This window comes from Oncorhynchus nerka, linkage group LG9a, assembly GCF_034236695.1.
Source record: "Oncorhynchus nerka isolate Pitt River linkage group LG9a, Oner_Uvic_2.0, whole genome shotgun sequence".
Taxonomy (NCBI): Eukaryota; Metazoa; Chordata; class Actinopteri; order Salmoniformes; family Salmonidae; genus Oncorhynchus; species Oncorhynchus nerka.
Window position 1 is genome coordinate 6,683,932 of NC_088404.1, and position 26,193 is coordinate 6,710,124.

The 26,193-nt window shown below is 45.1% G+C and overlaps 1 protein-coding gene across 4 annotated transcripts in view; it reads right to left on the bottom strand.

Moving 5' to 3' along the window:
- The window catches only part of LOC115125986 (dual oxidase 2-like), a 50,191-nt gene that overhangs the window by 11,507 nt on the left and 12,491 nt on the right, over positions 1–26,193 (bottom strand). For all 4 annotated transcript variants that reach the window (XM_065022272.1, XM_065022271.1, XM_065022270.1 and 1 more), the window contains 12 exons: positions 24,262–24,464; positions 23,690–23,875; positions 22,259–22,484; positions 21,641–21,734; positions 20,412–20,587; positions 20,116–20,188; positions 18,546–18,626; positions 9,091–9,269; positions 7,409–7,639; positions 5,654–5,753; positions 3,928–3,977; positions 3,445–3,572 (listed from right to left, as the gene is read on the bottom strand). In XM_065022272.1, the coding sequence (XP_064878344.1) occupies positions 3,445–3,572; positions 3,928–3,977; positions 5,654–5,753; positions 7,409–7,639; positions 9,091–9,269; positions 18,546–18,626; positions 20,116–20,188; positions 20,412–20,587; positions 21,641–21,734; positions 22,259–22,484; positions 23,690–23,875; positions 24,262–24,464 (1,727 nt within the window). The remainder of the gene's footprint in view (positions 1–3,444; positions 3,573–3,927; positions 3,978–5,653; positions 5,754–7,408; positions 7,640–9,090; positions 9,270–18,545; positions 18,627–20,115; positions 20,189–20,411; positions 20,588–21,640; positions 21,735–22,258; positions 22,485–23,689; positions 23,876–24,261; positions 24,465–26,193) is intronic.

Sequence of the window (26,193 nt, forward strand, 5' to 3'; positions counted from 1 at the left end):
ACTGTTCCTAGACCAGTTAACCCACTGTTCCCACTGTTCCTAGATCAGTTAACCCACTGTTCCTAGACCAGTTAACCCACTGTTCCTAGACCAGTTAACCCACTGTTCCTAGACCAGTTAACCCACTGTTCCTAGACCAGTTAACCCACTGTTCCTAGACCAGTTAACCCACTGTTCCTAGGCCAGTTAACCCACTGTTCCTAGGCCAGTTAACCCACTGTTCCTAGACCAGTTAACCCACTGTTCCTAGACCAGTTAGCCCACTGTTCCTAGACCAGTTAGCCCACTGTTCCTAGACCAGTTAGCCCACTGTTCCTAGACCAGTTAGCCCACTGTTCCTAGACCAGTTAGCCCACTGTTCCTAGACCAGTTAGCCCACTGTTCCTAGACCAGTTAACCCACTGTTCCTAGGCCAGTTAACCCACTGTTCCTAGACCAGTTAACCCACTGTTCCTAGACCAGTTAACCCACTGTTCCTAGACCAGTTAACCCACTGTTCCTAGACCAGTTAACCCACTGTTTCTAGGCCGTCATTGAAAATAAGAATTTGTTCTTAAACTGACTTGCCTAGTTAAATAAAGGTAAAATAAATCAAATTACAACGACTGGTAACCTTGACGCTCAGTCTCGGCAGAATTTGTCTGAAAGAAGTCCTAATATGGACACCATATTGTCACAGAATTATAGGAAACACACACTGAACAAAAAAATATATATAAACACAACAATTTCAAAGATTTTACTGGGTTACAGTTCATGTAAAGCCTCAAATATATGGTGAGTGTGCAGACCATGGATGAACTGGAATTCCAGGAAGTGTGTCCAGATCCTTGTGACATCATCATGCAGAAACATGAGGTGATGGCGGCGGATGAAAAATGGCACCACAACGGGCCTCAGGATCTCGTCACGGTCGTCTTTGTGTATTCATAGGTAAAATGTGTTCGTTGTCCGTAGTGTATGCCTACCCATACCAATAACCCCACCGCCAACATGGTCGACTCTGTTCACGACGTTGAGACGTTCACATCTGCTCGATATGTGTGAAACCGGGATTCCTCCGTGAAGAGCAGACTTCTCCAGCGAGGCCAGTGGCCATCGAGGGTGATCATTTGCTCACTGAAGTCGGTTACGATGCCGAACTGCAGTCAGTTCAAGACCCCGTTGAGGATGACGAGCATGAAGATGAGCTTCCCTGAGATGGTTTCTGACAGTTTGTGCAGAAATTCTTCGGTTGTGTAAACCCACAGTTTCATCAGCTGTCCGGGTGGCTGGTCTCAGACCAACCCACAGTTTCGTCAGCTGTCCGGGTGGCTGGTCTCAGACCAACCCACAGTTTCGTCAGCTGTCCGGGTGGCTGGTCTCAGACCAACCCACAGTTTCATCAGCTGTCCGGGTGGCTGGTCTCAGACCAACCCACAGTTTCGTCAGCTATCCGGGTGGCTGGTCTCAGACCAACCCACAGGTTCATCAGCTGTCCAGGTGGCTGGTCTCAGACCAACCCACAGGTTCATCAGCTGTCCAGGTGGCTGGTCTCAGACCAACCCACAGTTTCATCAGCTGTCCGGGTGGCTGGTCTCAGACCAACCCACAGTTTCATCAGCTGTCCAGGTGGCTGGTCTCAGACCAACCCACAGTTTCAGCTGTCCGGGTGGCTGGTCTCAGACCAACCCACAGTTTCATCAGCTGTCCGGGTGGCTGGTCTCAGACCAACCCACAGTTTCATCAGCTGTCCGGGTGGCTGGTCTCAGACCAACCCACAGTTTCATCAGCTGTCCGGGTGGCTGGTCTCAGACCAACCCACAGTTTCATCAGCTGTCCGGGTGGCTGGTCTCAGACCAACCCACAGTTTCATCAACCCACAGTTTCATCAGTCCGGGTGGCTGGTCTCAGACCAACCCACAGTTTCATCAGTTTCAGACCAACCCAGTCCGGGTGGCTGGTCTCAGACCAACCCACAGTTTCATCAGCTGTCCGGGTGGCTGGTCTCAGACCAACCCACAGGTTCATCAGTGTCCCACAGTTTCATCAGTTTTCATCAGCTGTCCGGGTGGCTGGTCTCAGACCAACCCACAGTTTCATCAGCTGTCCGGGTGGCTGGTCTCAGACCAACCCACAGTTTCATCAGCTGTCCGGGTGGCTGGTCTCAGACCAACCCACAGTTTCATCAGCTGTCCGGGTGGCTGGTCTCAGACCAACCCACAGTTTCATCAGCTGGTCTCAGACCAACCCACAGTTTCGTCAGCTGTCCGGGTGGCTGGTCTCAGACCAACCCACAGTTTCATCAGCTGTCCAGGTGGCTGGTCTCAGACCAACCCACAGTTTCATCAGCTGTCCGGGTGGCTGGTCTCAGACCAACCCACAGTTTCATCAGCTGTCCAGGTGGCTGGTCTCAGACCAACCCACAGTTTCATCAGCTGTCCAGGTGACTGGTCTCAGACCAACCCACAGGTTCATCAGCTGTCCAGGTGACTGGTCTCAGACCAACCCACAGTTTCATCAGCTGTCCAGGTGGCTGGTCTCAGACCAACCCACAGGTTCATCAGCTGTCCGGGTGGCTGGTCTCAGACCAACCCACAGTTCCGTCAGCTGTCCAGGTGACTGGTCTCAGACCAACCCACAGTTTCGTCAGCTGTCCAGGTGACTGGTCTCAGACCAACCCACAGTTTCATCAGCTGTCCGGGTGGCTGGTCTCAGACCAACCCACAGGTTCATCAGCTGTCTGGGTGACTGGTCTCAGACCAACCCACAGTTTCATCAGCTGTCCGGGTGGCTGGTCTCAGACCAACCCACAGGTTCATCAGCTGTCTGGGTGGCTGGTCTCAGACAAACCCACAGTTTCATCAGCTGTCCGGGTGGCTGGTCTCAGACCAACCCACAGTTTCGTCAGCTGTCCAGGTGACTGGTCTAAAATGATCCCGCAGGTGAAGAAGCCGGATGTGGAGGTCCTGGGTTGGCATGGTTACACATGGTCTGCAGTTGTGAGGCCAGTTAGACGTACTGCCAAATTCTCTAGGCGGCTTATGGTTGATAAATTACTATTAAATTCTCATGCAACAGCTCTGGTAGACATTCCTACAGTTAGCATGCCAATTTCACTCTCCCTCAAAACTTGAGACATCTGTGGCATTGTGTTGTTTTACAAAACTGCACATTTTAGAGTGACCTTTTATTGTCCCCAGCACAAGGTGCATCTGTGTAATGATCATGCTGTTTAATCAGCTTCTTGATATGCCACACCTGTCAGGTGGATGGATTATCATGGCAAATGAGAAATGCTCACTAACAGGGATGTAAACAAATTTGTGCACAACATTTTAGAGAAATACGATTTTTTTTTTGGTGCGTTTGGAACATTTCTGGGATGTTTTATTTCAGCTCATGAAACATGAGACCAACACTTTACATGTTGCGTTTATATGTTTTGTTCGGTAGTGTGCTCACCAGGATGTAGATAACCACATAGAGGTAGTGTGTGAGCCAGAATCCCTGGAAGCTGATTCGTCGGAAGTAGTGTGAGGCGAAGACGTACATAAACGCAAAGATGAACAGAAGCAGGATGCCCGTCATTCCTGGAGTAACGTTAGAGAGAGAGAGAGAGAGAGAGAGAGAGAGAGAGAGAGAGAGAGAGAGAGAGAGAGAGAGAGAGAGAGAGAGAGAGAGAGAGAGAGAGAGAGGGGTGGGAGTAGGAGAGCGACAGAGAGACCGAGAGAGAGAGAGAGAGAGTGGGTGGGAGTAGGAGAGAGACAGAGAGAGAGAGAGAGAGAGAGAGAGAGAGAGAGAAAACGTGGAATTACTGAGCTACTGTGATCTTCAGAAATTACATCAAGTAGCTCTTTCTCTTTCAGTGGGTGAAACGGGGTGAAATTACATAATTATGACATCATACAGTCTTGACCGTTGGGAATGGTTTGTATTCTGTCCTACCTGGAACTGTCTGAAAGAACCACCACGACCATCTCATCGGCATCTCAGACCTGCAAACGGTCAACACATAGTAAACATGTGGTTCTGCCCCTGAACAGGCAGTTAACCCACTGTTCCTAGGCCGTCATTGAAAATAAGAATTTGTTCTTAACTGACTTGCCTAGTTAAATAAAGTAAAATTAGTAAAATAAATTTAAAAAATTTAAAAAAAACTGTCAACACATATTAAACAGTCAACACACAGTCAACAGTCAACACATGGTAAACAGTCAACACATAGTCAACAGTCAACACATAGTCAACAGTCAACACATAGTCAACAGTCAACACATAGTAAACAGTCAACACACAGTCAACAGTCAACACATAGTCAACAGTCAACACATAGTCAACAGTCAACACATAGTAAACAGTCAACACATAGTCAACACACAGTCAACACATAGTCAACAGTCAACACACAGTCAACACATAGTCAACAGTCAACACACAGTCAACAGTCAACACACAGTCAACACATACTAAAACAGTCAACACACAGTCAACAGTCAACACACAGTCAACAGTCAACACATGGTAAACAGTCAACACATAGTCAACAGTCAACACATAGTAAACAGTCAACACACAGTCAACAGTCAACACACAGTCAACACATACTAAAACGGTCAACACATGGTAAACAGTCAACACATAGTAAACAGTCAACACATAGTCAACAGTCAACACACAGTGAACAGTCAACACACAGTCAACAGTCAACACATAGTAAACAGTCAACACATAGTCAACAGTCAACACATGGTAAACAGTCAACACACAGTCAACACATAGTAAACAGTCAACACATGGTAAACAGTCAACACATAGTCTACAGTCAACACATAGTAAACAGTCAACACATAGTCAACAGTCAACACATAGTCGGCAGGGTAGCCGTAGACGATGGGGCGGCAGGGTAGCCTAGTGGTTAGAGCATTGGACTAGTAACCGAAAGGTTGCAAATTCAAACCCCCGAGCTGACAAGGTACAAATCTGTCGTTCTGCCCCTGAACAGGCAGTTAACCCACTGTTCCTAGGCCGTCATTGAAAATAAGAATTTGTTCTTAACTGACTTGCCTGGTTAAATAAAGGTAAAATAAAAAAATAAATAAAAAATAGTCAACAGTCAACACACAGTCAACAGTCAACACATGGTAAACAGTCAACACATGGTAAACAGTCAACACACAGTCAACACATAGTAAACAGTCAACACATAGTCAACACATAGTAAACAGTCAACACATAGTCAACAGTCGACAGTCAAGACATATAAACAGTCAACAGTCAACACATAGTCAACAGTCAACACACAGTCAAGACATAGTAAACAGTCAACACATAGTCAACACATAGTAAACAGTCAACACACAGTCAACACATAGTAAACAGTCAACACATAGTCAACAGTCAACACATAGTCAACAGTCAACACACAGTCAACACATAGTCAACAGTCAACACATGGTAAACAGTCAACACATAGTAAACAGTCAACACACAGTCAATACACAGTCAACACATACTAAAACGGTCAACACATGGTCAACAGTCAACACATAGTCAACAGTCAACACATAGTAAACCAGATACAAGAGAAGACCTTTTAAGGGTGATATATCTCCAGATGAACATAGACAGCTACCAGGAGTATTGTATGGTGAAATAATGCTGATGTCATTACCCGTTGTTGGCTAGGACCCTGGGGAACAGACAGGCCAGGATGCTGAGGTCACTGACCGAGAACACGTAGATGTTCACCACGTGACCCAGACAGTGGGTGACTGCAGGGGAGAGGAGGAAGGGAGGGAAAGGGGTGGGAAGGAACACACAACAAATCAAATCAAATGTATTTATAAAGCCCTTCGTACATCAGCTGATATCTCAAAGTGCTGTACAGAAACCCAGCCTAAAACCCCAAACAGCAAGCAATGCAGGTGTAGAAGCACGGTGGCTAGGAAAAACTCCCTAGAAAGGCCAAAACCTAGGAAGAAACCTAGAGAGGAACCAGGCTATGTGGGGTGGGAGTATGTAGTATGTAGTGTTGAATCTCTGTTACAGTGAGTACCAGTATGTAGTGTTGAATCTCTATTACAGTGAGTACCAGTATGTAGTGTTGAATCTCTGTTACAGTGAGTACCAGTATCTAGTGTGGAATCTCTATTACAGTGAGTACCAGTATGTAGTGTTGAATCTCTGTTACAGTGAGTACCAGTATGTAGTGTTGAATCTCTGTTACAGTGAGTACCAGTATCTAGTGTTGAATCTCTATTACAGTGAGTACCAGTATGTAGTGTTGAATCTCTGTTACAGTGAGTACCAGTATGTAGTGTTGAATCTCTGTTACAGTGAGTACCAGTATGTAGTGTTGAATCTCTGTTACAGTGAGTACCAGTATCTAGTGTTGAATCTCTGTTACAGTGAGTACCAGTATCTAGTGTTGAATCTCTATTACAGTGAGTACCAGTATGTAGTGTTGAATCTCTGTTACAGTGAGTACCAGTATGTAGTGTTGAATCTCTGTTACAGTGAGTACCAGTATGTAGTGTTGAATCTGCTACAGTGAGTACCAGTATGGCGTGTTGAATCTCTGTTACAGTGAGTACCAGTATGTAGTGTTGAATCTCTGTTACAGTGAGTACCAGTATCTAGTGTTGAATCTCTGTTACAGTGAGTACCAGTATGTAGTGTTGAATCTCTGTTACAGTGAGTACCAGTATGTAGTGTTGAATCTCTGTTACAGTGAGTACCAGTATGTAGTGTTGAATCTGCTACAGTGAGTACCAGTATGGCGTGTTGAATCTCTGTTACAGTGAGTACCAGTATGTAGTGTTGAATCTCTGTTACAGTGAGTACCAGTATCTAGTGTTGAATCTCTGTTACAGTGAGTACCAGTATCTAGTGTTGAATCTCTATTACAGTGAGTACCAGTATGTAGTGTTGAATCTCTGTTACAGTGAGTACCAGTATGTAGTGTTGAATCTCTGTTACAGTGAGTACCAGTATGTAGTGTTGAATCTGCTACAGTGAGTACCAGTATGTCGTGTTGAATCTCTGTTACAGTGAGTACCAGTATGTAGTGTTGAATCTCTGTTACAGTGAGTACCAGTATCTAGTGTTGAATCTCTGTTACAGTGAGTACCAGTATGTAGTGTTGAATCTCTGTTATAGTGAGTACCAGTATGTAGTGTTGAATCTCTGTTACAGTGAGTACCAGTATGTAGTGTTGAATCACTGTTATAGTGAGTACCAGTATGTAGTGTTGAATCTGACCTGTAAGTAAGATGGCGGACATGGCCATGAAGGGTTAGAGATAGGAGTTAGGGTTAAGGTCAGCCTGACCTGTGACCTCTGACCTGTGAGTAAGATGGCGGACATGACCATGAAGGGTTAGAGATAGGAGTTAGGGTTAAGGTCAGCCTGACCTGTGACCTCTGACCTGTGAGTAAGATGGCGGACATGGCCATGAAGCGATGGAAGTCTATAGCTGCGTCGAAGGGGATGTATCGGTTGAGGAAAGTCTCTCGTCCCAGGGTGATGAGGTTACGGCACACCGTCAGCAACATGTAGGGGTACAGGAAGGAGATGGCCGCCGCCGAACCACGCGACACCACTATGCCCACCGCCGACGTCTCCGGCACGCCCGAAGAGTCTGCCTGCAAACCATAGTCTAAAAACACAGCAAGATGTTTGTTTTCCTGTTAGTCCAGTGGTTTTTATTCTATGGGCTGGTTTCCCAGATACAGATTATGCCTTGTCCTTAATTAAAAAGCACTTTCAAAAAAGAGATTCTCCATTGTGTATGTTTTTTTTAGTTTAATCTGTGTCTGGTTAAACCACACCTTTTATTTTCAGATGCCTTTTGTAGGGCAATGGAGTCTGCATTGCATGAATATTCAATTAAATGATGAATATCCAATTAAAAAAGTGCACTATGCTAAAAAAATCTCTCCTCCATTTCACGGTTGCTAAAAATTAAAATAGTTGACCTCGTTTCAGTTTATCTGGCAACACAAGTCAGTGTACTGTAGAAAAACTGAAATGAAAAGATGTAATAGAAATAGAGCTCATGGAACAGATATACCTTCTTAGACTTGCTTTATGTGAGAATGACAGCTCTATAACTCACATTTCTATGTGAATTTTAGTCGGGTCAACAAAACCGTCTCTTGTGACCGCCGTCAGCTTCCCAGGTGAAACATTTCGCACAGACTGTACATTATGACAACATTTCGTGATATTTATGTACGTTTTTGGTGTTCGCTCACACAAATGTATTTTTGGTTGGCACGTCGAAGTTCTGTAGCCTACACCCCTTAGCCGGTGATTGGTAAACAGTACCACTCCTAATAAGAATGGGGGAAATGAATCGTTTGTTGTCAAGCCACAAGATAATTATATTTTTCATGCATATTTCTTCACTTGAGAAATACTTTTCCAAAACATCTTAGTTAGATGTAAAATTGCGCGACTAAGACCTCCTCTGCCAAAAAAAACCCCGTCAAAATGTATGTTATCTTCGATTTATACAGACTATTTTGAGGAAGTGTTTCTGGCTATGTTGTTACTACAGTGGCTCAAAAAGGACAAACAACACTAACATTTCTCTTTGTTTTGACCAGCCAGGCTATGTCAAATTCAATCAATCAAATGTATTTTATAAAAGCCCTTTTTACACCAGCAGTTGTTCACGAAGTACCCGGCTAACTACCAAAACAGGAGACCAGAGAGAGAGAGTGAGAGAGAGAACAAGAGAAGAGAGGAAGACAAGAACACAACTCACAGTAGCATCTCTCCAGAAGACCAGAGAGAGAGAGAGAGAACAAGAGAAGAGAGGAACACAACAACACAAGAACACAACAACACAAGAACACAACTCACAGTAGCATCTCTCCAGAAGACCAGAGAGAGAGAGAGAGAACAAGAGAAGAGAGGAAGACAAGAACACAACTCACAGTAGCATCTCTCCAGAAGACCAGAGAGAGAGAGAGAGAACAAGAGAAGAGAGGAAGACAAGAACACAACTCACAGTAGCATCTCTCCAGAAGACCAGAGAGAGAGAGAGAGAGAACAAGAGAAGAGAGGAAGACAAGAACACAAGAACACAACAACACAACTCACAGTAGCATCTCTCCAGCGCCACTCCAGCTGTGATGCCGTAGACGATGGTGAAACAGACAATATGGCGACGGTAGTTCTCTATGAAACGTTTGAAGTGCTGCATCTTCTGCTGGACGGCGTTCCTGCCGGAGCGATCCTTCTTCGGTTTCACGTACACTTTAGGACTCTGGAGGCCCGATCTGGGAGGAGGATAAGAGGTAGTTAGACTGAGATTAATACATACACTTTAGGACTCTGGAGGCCCGATCTGGGAGGAGGATAAGAGGTAGTTAGACTGAGATTAATACATACACTTTAGGACTCTGGAGGCCCGATCTGGGAGGAGGATAAGAGGTAGTTAGACTGAGATTAACATTAGGATTCAGATTCAACCTTATTGTCCCAACATAATTTATTAAACTGAAACTATTAAAGAAGGTTCAGGTCGGCAGTATAATTACATTTAACATTTAAGTCATTTAGCAGACGCTCTTATTCAGAGCGACTTACAAATTGGTGCATTCACCTTATGACATCCAGTGGAACAGTAGTGCATCTAAATCTTTTAAGGGGGGGGGTGAGAGGGATTACTTTATTTTAAATTTATTACTTTAATTCACTTCAATGGCATTTATTGCTGAACGTGTTTCAACAGCAAACGTCTTTATCACAGCACTGTTGGAAAACTTTTTTTTAAACCTTGATTTTACACGGAAGTCAAAACACCTCTGTCTCAAGAAACCAAAGACGAAGACCTGAAACATTTTAATTTGTATCCTATAAAATCAAAACCAAAAACATCTCACAACAAATAATGCAGCGTCCCTCCCTCCCTCCCTCCCTCCCTCCCTCCCTCCCTCCCTCCCTCCCTCCCCCTCCCTCCCTCCCTCCCTCCCTCCTCGTCACCCCCGCCTCCCTCCCTTACCTCCCTCCCTCACTCCCTCCTCCTCCTCCCTCCCTCCCTCCCTCCCTCCCTCCCTCGTCCCCCCCGCCTCCCTCCCCTCCCTCCCTCCCTCCCTCCTCGTCACCCCCCCCCGCCTCCCTCCCTCCCTCCCTCCCTCCCCTCGTCACCCCCCCGCCTCCCTCCCTCCCTCCCTCCTCCTCCTCCCTCCCTCCCCCCTCGCCCCCCTTCCCTCCCTCCCTCCCTCCCTCCCCTCGTCACCCCCCGCCTCCCTCCCTTACCCCTCCCTCCTCCCTCCTCCTCCTCCCTCCCTCCCCCTCCCTCCCTCCCCTCCTCGTCACCCCCCGCCTCCCTCCCTCCCTCCCTCCCTCCCTCCCTCCCTCCCTCCCTCCCTCCCTCCCTCCCTCCCTCCTCGTCACCCCCCGCCTCCCTCCCTCCCTCCCTCCTCCTCGTCACCCCCCGCCTCCCTCCCTCCCTCCCTCCTCCTCCTCCCCTCCCTCCCCCTCGCCCCCCCCCCTTCCCTCCCTCCCTCCTCCCTCCCTCCTCGTCACCCCCCGCCTCCCTCCCTCCCTCCCTCCCTCCTCGTCACCCCCGCCTCCCTCCCTCCTCCCCCCCCCTTCCCTCCCTCCCTCCCTCCCTCCCCTCCTCCCTCCCTCCTCCTCCTCTGGGCCAATTGAGATATCGTGTGACTAACAAACGTCCGTTCATTACCATAGCTCCCGCCTTGGGCCAATCGGTGTCGTTTTGTATAATGACGGATCTTTATGGCAAGACGCATCATTCACCCGAGGTTCGTCAAAATCGTCCCAGTGCTGTCTGATATATGGTGTGTGATTTGTATTAGTGCCTCTCACTCAGATATCATATGAACCTGGTATAATTCAGATATCATATGAACCTGGTATAAGTCAGATATCATGTGAACCTGGTATAATTCAGATATCATATGAACCTGGTATAAGTCAGATATCATATGAACCTGGTATAAGTCAGATATCATGTGAACCTGGTATAATTCAGATATCATATGAACCTGGTATAAGTCAGGTATCATATGAACCTGGTATAAGTCAGATATCATATGAACCTGGTATAAGTCAGATATCATATGAACCTGGTATAAGTCAGATATCATATGAACCTGGTATAAGTCAGGTATCATATGAACCTGGTATAATTCAGATATCATATGAACCTGGTATAAGTCAGATATCATGTGAACCTGGTATAATTCAGATATCATATGAACCTGGTATAAGTCAGATATCATATGAACCTGGTATAAGTCAGATATCATATGAACCTGGTATAAGTCAGATATCATATGAACCTGGTATAAGTCAGATATCATATGAACCTGGTATAAGTCAGATATCATATGAACGTGGTATAATTCAGATATCATGTGAACCTGGTATAAGTCAGATATCATGTGAACCTGGTATAAGTCAGGTATCATATGAACCTGGTATAAGTCAGATATCATGTGAACCTGGTATAAGTCAGATATCATGTGAACCTGGTATAATTCAGATATCATGTGAACCTGGTATAAGTCAGGTATCATATGAACCTGGTATAAGTCAGATATCATATGAACCTGGTATAAGTCAGATATCATGTGGTATAATTCAGATATCATATGAACCTGGTATAAGTCAGATATCATGTGAACCTGGTATAAGTCAGATATCATGTGAACCTGGTATAAGTCAGATATCATGTGAACCTGGTATAAGTCAGATATCATGTGAACCTGGTAGAATTCAGATATCATATGAACCTGGTATAAGTCAGATATCATATGAACCTGGTATAAGTCAGATATCATATGAACCTGGTATAATTCAGATATCATATGAACCTGGTATAAGTCAGATATCATGTGAACCTGGTATAAGTCAGATATCATGTGAACCTGGTATAATTCAGATATCATATGAACCTGGTATAAGTCAGATATCATATGAACCTGGTATAAGTCAGATATCATATGAACCTGGTATAAGTCAGATATCATGTGAACCTGGTATAATTCAGATATCATGTGAACCTGGTATAATTCAGATATCATGTGAACCTGGTATAAGTCAGATATCATGTGAACCTGGTATAAGTCAGATATCATATGAACCTGGTATAAGTCAGATATCATATGAACCTGGTATAAGTCAGATATCATGTGAACCTGGTATAATTCAGATATCATGTGAACCTGGTATAAGTCAGATATCATGTGAACGTGGTATAAGTCAGATATCATATGAACGTGGTATAAGTCAGATATCATGTGAACCTGGTATAATTCAGATATCATGTGAACCTGGTATAAGTCAGATATCATATGAACCTGGTATAAGTCAGGTATCATATGAACCTGGTATAAGTCAGATATCATATGAACCTGGTATAAGTCAGATATCATGTGAACCTGGTATAATTCAGATATCATGTGAACCTGGTATAAGTCAGATATCATATGAACCTGGTATAAGTCAGATATCATATGAACCTGGTATAAGTCAGATATCAGATATCATATGAACCTGGTATAATTCAGATATCATGTGAACCTGGTATAAGTCAGATATCATATGAACCTGGTATAAGTCAGATATCATATGAACCTGGTATAAGTCAGGTATCATATGAACCTGGTATAAGTCAGATATCATATGAACCTGGTATAAGTCAGATATCATGTGAACCTGGTATAATTCAGATATCATGTGAACCTGGTATAAGTCAGATATCATATGAACCTGGTATAATTCAGATATCATATGAACCTGGTATAAGTCAGATATCAGATATCATATGAACCTGGTATAAGTCAGATATCAGATATCATATGAACCTGGTATAATTCAGATATCATGTGAACCTGGTATAAGTCAGATATCATATGAACCTGGTATAAGTCAGATATCATATGAACCTGGTATAAGTCAGATATCAGATATCATGTGGTATAAGTCAGATATCATATGAACCTGGTATAATTCAGATATCATGTGAACCTGGTATAATTCAGATATCATGTGAACCTGGTATAAGTCAGATATCATGTGAACCTGGTATAAGTCAGATATCATATGAACCTGGTATAAGTCAGATATCATATGAACCTGGTATAAGTCAGATATCAGATATCATATGAACCTGGTATAAGTCAGATATCATATGAACCTGGTATAAGTCAGATATCATATGAACCTGGTATAAGTCAGATATCATATGAACCTGGTATAAGTCAGATATCAGATATCATATGAACCTGGTATAAGTCAGATATCATATGAACCTGGTATAAGTCAGATATCATATGAACCTGGTATAATTCAGATATCATGTGAACCTGGTATAATTCAGATATCATATGAACCTGGTATAAGTCAGATATCATATGAACCTGGTATAAGTCAGATATCATATGAACCTGGTATAAGTCAGATATCATATGAACCTGGTATAAGTCAGATATCATATGAACCTGGTATAAGTCAGATATCATATGAACCTGGTATAATTCAGATATCATATGAACCTGGTATAAGTCAGATATCAGATATCATATGAACCTGGTATAATTTTCTGCTAACAGATCCCTCTGTACTGTATTAAATGTATAGTTGTGACTCCACGGTGCTGAGTTAACGTGAGTTAACGTGAGTTCATGTGTAACGGATTTCCTCCTCTTCGTCTTAGGAGGAGTAAGTATCAAAAGTGAAACCCAGGCTACCTAAGTATGATTCTCAATCAGAGACAAACAGGCTACCTAAGCATGATTCTCAATCAGAGACAACCAGGCTACCTAAGTATGGTTCTCAATCAGAGACAACTAACGACACCTGCCTCTGATTGAGAACCATACTAGAAATACCCAAATCATAGAAAAACCAACATAGACTTCCCACCCCAACTCACGCCCTGACCATACTAAAAACCAAGAATAAAATAACAGAACTATGGTCAGAATGTGACATAATGTGAGTTCATGTGTAGCGGGCCTAAATGTATAGTTTGTGTTTCTAGATCAACCGAGGTAAATTAATCTACAATGCTTGTTGATTTTTTGTTTTTCTCTCTCCCGAAGAGAGAGAATATTCCCCCACAGTAAATACTAAGTACTCTACCGCACGGTAAAACCATCATAATCCCTATATTTGAAGAGCTCAAACCTCAAGTGTTGTGTTATCTGCTAATGGAGGTAAGTAGAGGCAGGTGGCATCACTGGGTGGACAACTCTAGATACCAGACATACTGTCATGCACAAAAGCAACCAAAGTCTCTTACACAACCTGAGGTAACCGTGGTAACCCCAAATCACTGCTATCACTCACACTTCCCTGAAGTAGAATGGTTGTTTTTTTTAAACCTGAGGTAACCGTGGTAACCCCAAATCACTGCTATCACTCACACTTCCCTGAAGTAGAACGTTTTTTTTTTTTTAAACCTTTATTTTCCCAAGTTTTTAGTCTCATTGTTAATGTTAATATCTTTTATAAGATATAAAGACTATAAGGTCTATAAGACCTGGACGAAAAAGCAGCAGACAACATGTCAAACATTTACAGTATAAAACACTACAGTATAAAACACTACAGTATAAAACACTACAGTATAAAACTCTACAATATAAAACACTACAGTATAAAACACTACAGTATAAAACACTACAATGGGAGTAGTGTTTCAACTAGGAGTCTACACACTGACCCCCCCCCCCCCCTCTGAATCATTTTCCACCATAGTTTTGAACCCTAGCTTTAAAATCATCTAGTTTCCTGTACTTTTGCAGCTCGTTCCAAGTGGTGGGGGGGCGGAGTCCCAGCTCTGTACGGCCCTCAGGCCCCATCGAGAACATACAGTCACGCGACTGAAGGAGATACTTGTCATTAAGTCAACTGAAAACGTAGGTACTACAGTAAAAAGAAAACATTGATTTAATCTCCGAAGAGCTAAGGAAGGACAGAGGAGCTAAGGAAGGACAGAGGAGCTAAGGAAGGATAGAGGAGCTAAGGAAGGACAGAGAAGCTAAGGAAAGACAGAGGAGCTAAGGCAGGACAGAGGAGCTAAGGAAGGACAGAGGAGCTAAGGAAGGACAGAGGAGCTAAGGAAGGACAGAGGAGCTAAGGAAGGACAGAGGAGCTAGGGAAAGACGGAAGAGCTAAGGAAGGACAGAGGAGCTAAGGAAGGACAGAGGAGCTAAGGAAGGACAGAGGAGCTAAGGAAGGACAGAGGAGCTAAGGAAGGACAGAGGAGCTAAGGAAGGCCAGGGGAGCTAAGGAAGGACAGAGGAGCTAGGGAAAGACGGAAGAGCTAAGGAAGGACAGAGGAGCTAAGGAAGGACAGAGGAGCTAAGGAAGGACAGAGGAGCTAAGGAAGGACAGAGGAGCTAAGGAAGGACAGAGGAGCTAAGGAAGGCCAGGGGAGCTAAGGAAGGACAGAGGAGCTAGGGAAAGACGGAAGAGCTAAGGAATCACAGAGGAGCTAAGGAAGGACAGAGGAGCTAAGGAAGGCCAGGGGAGCTAAGGAAGGACAGATGAGCTAAGGAAGGACAGAGGAGCTAAGGAAGGATAGAAGAGCTAAGGAAGGACAGAGGAGCTAAGGAAGGACAGAGGAGCTAAGGAAGGAAAGTAGACGTAATCAGCATACATAATTAACATACATATAGATGATATCACCATAATGACTTTCCTAGTTAAATAAAAAAAATAAAAAAATACTATGTAGAGAATAGGGTGTAATTTAGCACATATCAATCACCACTATTGGTGCTGGCCCAGCGATGACTTCATTACTCAGACATAAGAAGTCATGAGGAAATGTTCACCTTGAAACACACGTACCAAGAAGTCTGACATCGCTATGATGTCATTGTTAAACCCCAGCTTTGACCCCACTGAGGTTCTGGACACGACGTCAACCTTCCGCGCCACGGAACAGAGACGTTATAAGATACACCAAGACCACTAACATTATAGCACGTTGTCAGACTAGTGAAATGAACTCTCGTCTGTCACCCGACCACGAGGATGTCAGAGGACAGGCGTCTAGAGGTTAGAAGTGTTGTCCTTGTGTTCGCTGTTGTATTGTATATGTACACATTACATTGTTCCTGTAATGAACTCTCGTCTGTTACCCGACCACGAGGATGTCAGAGGACAGGCGTCTAGAGGTTAGAAGTGTTGTCCTTGTGTTCGCTGTTGTATATGTACACATTACATTGTTCCTGTAATGAACTCTTGCCAGGTCATCTTCACAAAATAGGTTTTTGAAAACCGTACATTTTAATCCCAAAGCCGCTAAAAATACAATAATCAAATCCAGACGTAAAATATTTACACAAAAAGCAACCTAATATCGCCCAGTCAACTCTCAGTCGTTTAGTAAGTTCACCAATCTGCGGTTCTCACCTGTTAAACATCGCCCAGTCAACTCTCAGTCGTTTAGTAAGTTCACCAATCTGCGGTTCTCGCCGTTAAACATCGCCCAGTCAACTCTCAGTCGTTTAGTAAGTTCACCAATCTGCGGTTCTCACCGTTAAACATCGCCCAGTCAACTCTCAGTCGTTTAGTAAGTTCACCAATCTGCGGTTCTCACCGTTAAATATCGCCCAGTCAACTCTCAGTCGTTTAGTAAGTTCACCAATCTGCGGTTCTCACCGTTAAACATCGCCCAGTCAACTCTCAGTCGTTTAGTAAGTTCACCAATCTGCGGTTCTCACCGTTAAACATCGCCCAGTCAACTCTCAGTCGTTTAGTAAGTTCACCAATCTGCGGTTCTCACCGTTAAACATCGCACAGTCAACTCTCAGTCGTTTAGTATGTTCACCAATCTGCGGTTCTCACCGTTAAACATCGCACAGTCAACTCTCAGTCGTTTAGTAAGTTCACCAATCTGCGGTTCTCACCGTTAAACATCGCACAGTCAACTCTCAGTCGTTTAGTAAGTTCACCAATCTGCGGTTCTCACCGTTAAACATCGCACAGTCAACTCTCAGTCGTTTAGTAAGTTCACCAATCTGCGGTTCTCACCGTTAAACATCGCCCAGTCAACTCTCAGTCGTTTAGTAAGTTCACCAATCTGCGGTTCTCACCGTTAAACATCGCCCAGTCAACTCTCAGTCGTTTAGTAAGTTCACCAATCTGCGGTTCTCACCGTTAAACATCGCACAGTCAACTCTCAGTCGTTTAGTAAGTTCACCAATCTGCGGTTCTCGCTGTTAAACATCGCCCAGTCAACTCTCAGTCGTTTAGTAAGTTCACCAATCTGCGGTTCTCGCTGTTAAACATCGCCCAGTCAACTCTCAGTCGTTTAGTAAGTTCACCAATCTGCGGTTCTGATCTTTTAAACAAGGCCCAGTCAACTCTCAGTCGTTTAGTAAGTTCACCAATCTGCGGTTCTCACCGTTAAACATCGCCAGTCAACTCTCAGTCATTTAGTAAGTTCACCAATCTGCTGTTCTCACCAAAACATCGCACAGTCAACTCTCAGTCGTTTAGTAAGTTCACCAATCTGCGGTTCTCACCGTTAAACATCGCCCAGTCAACTCTCAGTCGTTTAGTAAGTTCACCAATCTGCGGTTCTCACCGTTAAACATCGCACAGTCAACTCTCAGTCGTTTAGTAAGTTCACCAATCTGCGTTCTCACCGTTAAACATCTGGGGTACAGTCAACTCTCAGTCGTTTAGTAAGTTCACCAATCTGCGGTTCTCACCGTTAAACATCGCCCAGTCAACTCTCAGTCGTTTAGTAAGTTCACCAATCTGCGGTTCTCACCGTTAAACATCGCCCAGTCAACTCTCAGTCGTTTAGTAAGTTCACCAATCTGCGGTTCTCACCGTTAAACATCTGGGGTAATCAACTCTCAGTCGTTTAGTAAGTTCACCAATCTGCGGTTCTCGCTGTTAAACATCGCCAAGTCAACTCCTCAGTCGTTTAGTAAGTTCACCAATCTGCGGTTCTCCCTGTTAAACATCTTACCCAGTCAACTCTCAGTCGTTTAGTAAGTTCACCAATCTGCGGTTCTCACCGTTAAACATCGCCCAGTCAACTCTCAGTCATTTAGTAAGTTCACCAATCTGCGGTTCTCACCGTTAAACATCGCACAGTCAACTCTCAGTCGTTTAGTAAGTTCACCAATCTGCGGTTCTCACCGTTAAACATCGCCCAGTCAACTCTCAGTCGTTTAGTAAGTTCACCAATCTGCGGTTCTCACCGTTAAACATCGCCCAGTCAACTCTCAGTCGTTTAGTAAGTTCACCAATCTGCGGTTCTCACCGTTAAACATCGCCCAGTCAACTCTCAGTCGTTTAGTAAGTTCACCAATCTGCGGTTCTCGCCGTTAAACATCGCCCAGTCAACTCTCAGTCGTTTAGTAAGTTCACCAATCTGCGGTTCTCGCTGTTAAACATCGCCCAGTCAACTCTCAGTCGTTTAGTAAGTTCACCAATCTGCGGTTCTCACTGTTAAACATCGCACAGTGTTCAACACAACAGCTCTTTATGTCCCACAATTCCCACAAGAATCACACACATGAACGGATGCACCCTCTGTCCTCTAAAGTTACCTTTTCCTTTGTCGTCTACGAAGCTCTTGTCCGTCTTTCCCCAGGCTGCTGGAGAACTGCGTGTCCCCTTCTAAGGGCGAGCTAGGACAGAGAGGACATGACCATTTTAAATAAGGACCACTAGACTACCAAGCCCAGTGTTTATAAACTGACGGTTATCATACCTGCAGACAAGGAGTGAAGTAATTGAGTCACAAAATATAATAACAGGTTACTTGGAAAAAAGCAATCATCCTGTCATCAAAAAATCATTAGCATGTCCACGACCCTGATAAGAGCCTGACAATCAACATGTTGGTCAAACGGTATCCTATCGGTAATAACTCCCTGGTGTTATTATCTTACCCGTTCCTCTCTGGGGTAATAACTCCCTGGTGTTGTCTTACCCGTTCCTCTCTGGGGTAATAACTCCCTGGTGTTGTCTTACCCGTTCCTCTCTGGGGTAATAACTCCCTGGTGTTGTCTTACCCGTTCCTCTCTGGGGTAATAACTCCCTGGTGTTGTCTTACCCGTTCCTCTCTGGGGTAATACCTCCCTGTTGTTATTATCTTACCTGTTCCTCTCTGGGGTAATAACTCCCTGGGGTTATTATCTTACCCGTTCCTCTCTGGGGTAATAACTCCCTGGTGTTGTCTTACCCGTTCCTCTCTGGGGTAATAACTCCCTGGTGTTTACTTACCCGTTCCTCTCTGGGGTAATACCTCCCTGGGGTTATTATCTTACCTGTTCCTCTCTGGGGTAATACCTCCCTGGGGTTATTATCTTACCCGTTCCTCTCTGGGGTAATAACTCCCTGGTGTTGTCTTACCTGTTCCTCTCTGGGGTAATAACTCCCTGATGTTTTCTTACCCGTTCCTCTCTGGGGTAATAACTCCCTGGTGTTGTCTTACCCGTTCCTCTCTGGGGTAATACCTCCCTGGTGTTATTATCTTACCCGTTCCTCTCTGGGGTAATAACTCCCTGGGGTTATTATCTTACCTGTTCCTCTCTGGGGTAATAACTCCCTGGTGTTATTATCTTACCTGTTCCTCTCTGGGGTAATAACTCCCTGGTGTTATTATCTTACCTGTTCCTCTCTGGGGTAATAACTCCCTGGTGTTGTCTTACCCGTTCCTCTCTGGGGTAATAACTCCCTGGTGTTGTCTTACCCGTTCCTCTCTGGGGTAATAACTCCCTGGTGTTATTATCTTACCTGTTCCTCTCTGGGGTAATACCTCCCTGGGGTTATTATCTTACCTGTTCCTCTCTGGGGTAATACCTCCCTGGTGTTATTATCTTACCTGTTCCTCTCTGGGGTAATAACTCCCTGGTGTTGTCTTACCCGTTCCTCTCTGGGGTAATAACTCCCTGGTGTTGTCTTACCCGTTCCTCTCTGGGGTAATAACTCCCTGGTGTTATTATCTTACCCGTTCCTCTCTGGGGTAATAACTCCCTGGTGTTGTCTTACCCGTTCCTCTCTGGGGTAATAACTCCCTGGTGTTTACTTACCCGTTCCTCTCTGGGGTAATAACTCCCTGGTGTTTACTTACCCGTTCCTCTCTGGGGTAATAACTCCCTGGTGTTGTCTTACCCGTTCCTCTCTGGGGTGATGAAAGATACACGTTGGTTTCGACTCAGTCTGTTTCCTCCCTCCTTTTCCATCCCTAGATATACAGAGGATTATGGGTAAGTGCTGAGACAAGGACAGAGGAGGCCTTTGGTCCTGTACTGCTCAGTTGGTAAGAGTGGATCTAGCAATGCCAAGATGGTGGGTTCAATTCCCACAAGAATCACACGTATAGATGACTGGACGCCCCCTCTGTCCTCTAAAACTCTCTGGATTAAAGCCTCTGCTAAGTTGCATATACTATATTATTGTATAGTCACCTTTAATGTTGAGCTGGGCAAATTTCAGCTCCTTCTCGTGGTCCCGGAGCAAGAAGTGGAAGTCCTCCCAGGTGATCTGTTCCTTGTCGTTGAAGCCCGCGGCCTGTAGCATGGCTTGGATAGCCTCCTCAGCCTGGCCTTTAGACAGGAGGCTGCTGGAGATCTCTATGAATGACCTGCAGAACGGAGGGCGACAGGGTAGACTAGTGGTTAGAGTGGAGGGGCGGCAGGTAGCCTAGTGGTTAGAGTGGAGGGGCGGCAGGTAGCCTAGTGGTTAGAGTGGTGGGGCGACAGGGTAGACTAGTGGTTAGAGTGGAGGGGCGGCAGGTAGCCTAGTGGTTAGAGTGGAGGGGCGACAGGGTAGACTAGTGGTTAGAGTGGAGGGGTGGCAGGGTAGCCTAGTGGTTAGAGTGGAGGGGCGGCAGGTAGCCTAGTGGTTAGAGTGGAGGGGCGGCAGGTAGCCTAGTGGTTAGAGTGGAGGGGCGGCAGGGTAGCCTAGTGGTTAGAGTGGAGGGGCGGCAGGGTAGCCTAGTGGTTAGAGCGTTGGACTAGTAACCGAAAGGTTGCAAGTTCATAACCCCGAGCTGACAAGGTACAAATCTGTCCCCTGAACAGTTCTGCCCCAGTGAACAGGTTCCTAGACCAGTTAACCCACTGTTCCTAGACCAGTTAACCCACTGTTCCTAGACCAGTTAACCCACTGTTCCTAGACCAGTTAACACTGTTCCTAGACCAGTTAACCCACTGTTCCTAGACCAGTTAACCCACTGTTCCTAGAACCCACTGTTCCTAGACCAGTTAACCCACTGTTCCTAGACCAGTTAACCCACTGTTCCTAGACCAGTTAACCCACTGTTCCTAGACCAGTTAACCCACTGTTCCTAGACCAGTTAACCCACTGTTCCTAGACCAGTTAACCCACTGTTCCTAGACCAGTTAACCCACTGTTCCTAGACCAGTTAACCCACTGTTCCTAGACCAGTTAACCCACTGTTCCCTAGACCAGTTAACCCACTGTTCCCTAGACCAGTTAACCCACTGTTCCTAGGCCGTCACACGGCACTTATCTTTTCATGTTGGGTTTGTGTGTGCAGCCAACGGCCTGGGATGTGGCCGTACTGTACATCTACAGAGGACCACTGCTGAGTGTGTAATGTACCTTCAAAAGTCAGGATTTTTTTTTTTAGGATGACCCAATAGGCTGAAACGATGAAGAAAGGACCGCTTACCGAAGTAGTCCGGAAAATTCCTCTTTTGATAAGAAACCGTCTCCGTCAACGTCGTGCATCGAGAACATCAGTTTGGATTTTTCCTCTGGTGAACCTACGACAAAATACAAATACGTATTCATGTATTCACATATTCATGTGTTCATGTATTCACATATTCATGTGTTCACATATTCATGTGTTCACATATTCACGTATTCACATATTCATGTGTTCACATATTCATGTATTCATGTATTCACATATTCATGTATTCACGTATTCATGTGTTCACATATTCATGTATTCACATATTCATGTATTAGCGTATTCATGTGTTCACATATTCATGTATTAGCGTATTCATGTATTCACATATTAGTGTATTTGTGTATTCATGTAGTCACATATTAGTGTATTCGTGTATTCATGTAGTCACATATTAGTGTATTCGTGTATTCATGTAGTCACATATTAGTGTATTCGTGTATTCATGTAGTCACATATTCATGTATTCGTGTATTCATGTAGTCACATATTAGTGTATTCGTGTATTCACAAATGAATGTATTCACATATTCATCTATTCATGTATTAATTCATATTCAAATGCTGTGAATATGCTTCCACACCCTATACCTTTCATGAAAATGACGATGACATCGAGGAACTCCTGGAAGGAGAGGTATCCGTTTCCGTCCTTGTCGGCCAGCGTGAACATGGAGTTGACAAAGAGCGAGTCTGGTTTGAGTCCCAGAGCGTCGGCAAACTCAGTTCCTGTCAGCTCAGTCTGCAGGGCTTCCCGGGTCTTCCTACAGGACGCACCACTCAGGTCTCTGACACCAGCCCTCTCTATCTCCAGGACCTATAGGACGGGGATCTGTTTTGACTCTGGGTTGAAGTCCATACGTATACTTAGCCTGGTGTCATTGGGATTGTTAATGGTGGTCACATTGAATGGCTCAGTGGGTTAGAGAATGGCGTTAACAATGCTATGGGTACAGAAGGTCTATCCGTACTGAGCACCAGGGTTGTTGACAGTTCTGTAAGTGGCATTGGAAAAGAGCATCTCCTAAATCACCAAATTACAGTAAAACGTCTCCTAAATCACCATATTACAGTAAAGCGTCTCCTAAATCACCATATTACGGTAAAGCGTCTCCTAAATCACCATATTACAGTAAAACGTCTCCTAAATCACCATATTACGGTAAAACGTCTCCTAAATCACCATATTACAGTAAAGCGTCTCCTAAATCACCATATTACAGTAAAGTGTCTCCTAAATCACCATAATCACCATATTACAGTAAAACGTCTCCTAAATCACCATATTACAGTAAAACGTCTCCTAAATCACCATATTACAGTAAAGCGTCTCCTAAATCACCATATTACAGTAAAGCGTCTCCTAAATCACCATAATCACCATATTACAGTAAAGCGTCTCCTAAATCACCATATTACAGTAAAACGTCTCCTAAATCACCATAATCACCATATTACGGTAAAGCGTCTCCTAAATCACCATAATCACCATAATCACCATATTACAGTAAAGTGTCTCCTAAATCAAATAAAACGTCTCCTAAATCACCATATTACAGTAAAACGTCTCCTAAATCACATATTACAGTAAAGCGTCTCCCAAATCACCATATTACAGTAAAGCGTCTCCTAAATCACCATATTACAGTCAAATCACCATATTACAGCAAAGCGTCTCCCAAATCACCATATTACAGTAAATCTCCAAATCACCATATTACAGTAAAATGTCTCCCAAATCACCATATTACAGTAAAACGTCTCCTAAATCACCATATTACAGTAAAGCGTCTCCTAAATCACCATATTATGGTAAAACGTCTCCTAAATCACCATATTACAGTAAAACGTCTCCTAAATCACCATATTACAGTACAACGTCTCCTAAATCATTTACGTTAAAGCGTCTCCTAAATCACCATATTACAGTAAAACGTCTCCTAAATCACCATATTACGGTAAAGCGTCTCCTAAATCACCATATTACAGTAAAACGTCTCCTAAATCACCATATTACAGTACCTTGGCAAAGGCACTCCTGATGAAGGTCTCAACTATCTGAGTCCTCTGGTCTCTGGTCACTGCCTCTCTCAGTAGGTCCTTCTCTGTCATGTCCCTCACCGCCAGCTCCTGTCCGTCGTCTGTCACCTCAGAGCGAAGATACCGGACAAACTCTCCACGCTGGCCCTCGTCCTCAAAGTACAGCACCTGGAGACAGACCACAACAAACAGAGTTTAAACACATACATACACTCTCTCTCTCTCTCTCTGTCTCCCTCTCTCTCACTCTCTCTCTCTCTTTCCACCCCCCTCTCTCTCTCTCTCTCTCTCTTTCCACCCCTATCTCTCTCTCCCTCCTCTCCTCTCTCTCTCTCTCCCTCTTTCCACACCCTATCTATCTCTCTCTCTCTCTCTCTCTCTCTCTCTCCCTCCCTCTCCCTATCCCCCCCCCTCTCTCTCTCTCTCTCTCTCTCGCTTCCACTCCCCTCTCTCTCTCTCTCTCTTTCCACCCACTATCTCTCTCTCCCTCCCTCCCTCCCTCTCTCTCTCTCAATCCCATGCTCTTTCTTATTTGTCCCCTGTTAATCACCCACCAGATCATACTCTTTGGGTACTTTCATCAGCAGAGCCCTGCAGTAATAGTCACTGGACAGCAGGACGTCCAGGTGGGTCTGGGAACCAAGGCTGAGTGACCGTTGAGCGGGTCCAGACTGGTCAAACACCTGCAGTCTCCTCTTATCATCCACCAACAGATTGACTGGACGTAAGGGCTTCTTAGGGCCCTGCCACTCACAGGCTGGAAACAGAAGAGGAAAGATGCAGAGAAGAGATGTAGAAGAGAGACGGAGAAGAGAGACGAACCACAGCAGAGAAGGAGAGGAGAAATGGAGAGGAGAGATGGAGAGGAGAGATAGAGATGGAGAGGAGAGACAGAGAGGAGAGACGGAGAGGAGAGACAGAGAGGAGAGATGGAGAGGAGAGACAGAGAGGAGAGATGGAGAGGAGAGACGGAGAGGAGAGACAGAGAAGTGAGACGGAGAGCAGAGACGGAGATAAGAGACGGAGAGGAGAGGCGGAGAGGAGAGGAGAGTTGGAGAGGAGAGACGGAGAGAAGAAAGAGAGGAGAGATGGAGAGGAGAGACAGAGAGGAGAGACGGAGACAAGAAAGAGAGGAGAGATGGAGAGGAGAGACAGAGAGATGAGGGGAGAGATGGAGAGAAGAGACAGAGAGGAGAGACGGAGAGGAGAGACAGAGAGGAGAGACGGAGAGGGGAGACAGAGAGAGACGGAGAGGAGAGACAGAGAGGAGAGAGGAGAGATGGAGAGAGAGATGGAGAGGAGAGACGGAGAGGAGGATGGAGGGAGAGGAGAGGAGGAGAGACAGGAGAGACGGAGGAGAGAGGAGAGGAGACGGAGAGGAGAGACGGAGGGAGAGGAGAGAGATGGAGAGGAGAGACGGAGAGGAGAGACGGAGAGGAGAGACGGAGAGGAGAGAGACGGAGAGATGAGAGAGGAGAGACAGAGAGAGAGAGAGACAGGGAGACACAGAGAGGAGAGTTGGAGAGGAGAGACGGAGAGAGAGACGGAGAAAGAGAGAGAGATGGAGAGTACCTGACAGATCAGAGAGACATCACACGGAGAGTGGAGAGGAGAGACAGAGAGGGACACATCATACAGAGAGACGGAGACAAGAAAGAGAGACAAGAAAGAGAGACACATCACACAGTACCTAACCTGACACATGGAGAGGAGAGACAGAGAGATGAGGGGAGAGATGGAGAGAAGAGACAGAGAGGAGAGACGGAGAGGAGAGACAGAGAGGAGAGACGGAGAGGAGAGACAGATCAGACAGAGAGAGGAGACACATCACAGGGAGAGATGGTAGAGGAGAGACCTAGAGGAGAGACGGTAGACAAGAAAGAGAGGAGAGATGGAGAGAGACAGAGAGATGAGGGAGAGATGGAGAGAAGAGACAGAGAGGAGAGACGGAGAGGAGAGACACATCACACAGAGAGGTACCTAACCTGAGAGAGACAGAGAGGAGAGACAGAGAGGACACATCACACAGAGACGACACATCACACAGAGAGGAGAGACGGAGAGGAGAGACGGAGACACATCACACAGGACACATCACACAGTAGACACATCACAGGAGGAGAGAGGAGAGACACATCACACAGAGAGACGGAGAGGAGAGATAGAGAGGGAGACACAGAGAGGAGAGACAGAGAGGAGAGACGGAGAGGAGAGATGGAGAAGAGAGACGGAGAGGAGAGACGGAGAGGAGAGATGGAGAGAGAGACAGAGAGGAGAGACAGAGAGACACATCACACAGTAGACACATCACACAGTAGACAGAGAGGAGAGATGGAGAGGAGACACATCACAGGGTACCTAACCTGACACATCACACAGTACCTAACACATCACACAGTACCTAACCTGACACATCACACAGTACCTAACCTGACACATCACACAGTACCTGACACATCACACAGTACCTAACCTGACACATCACA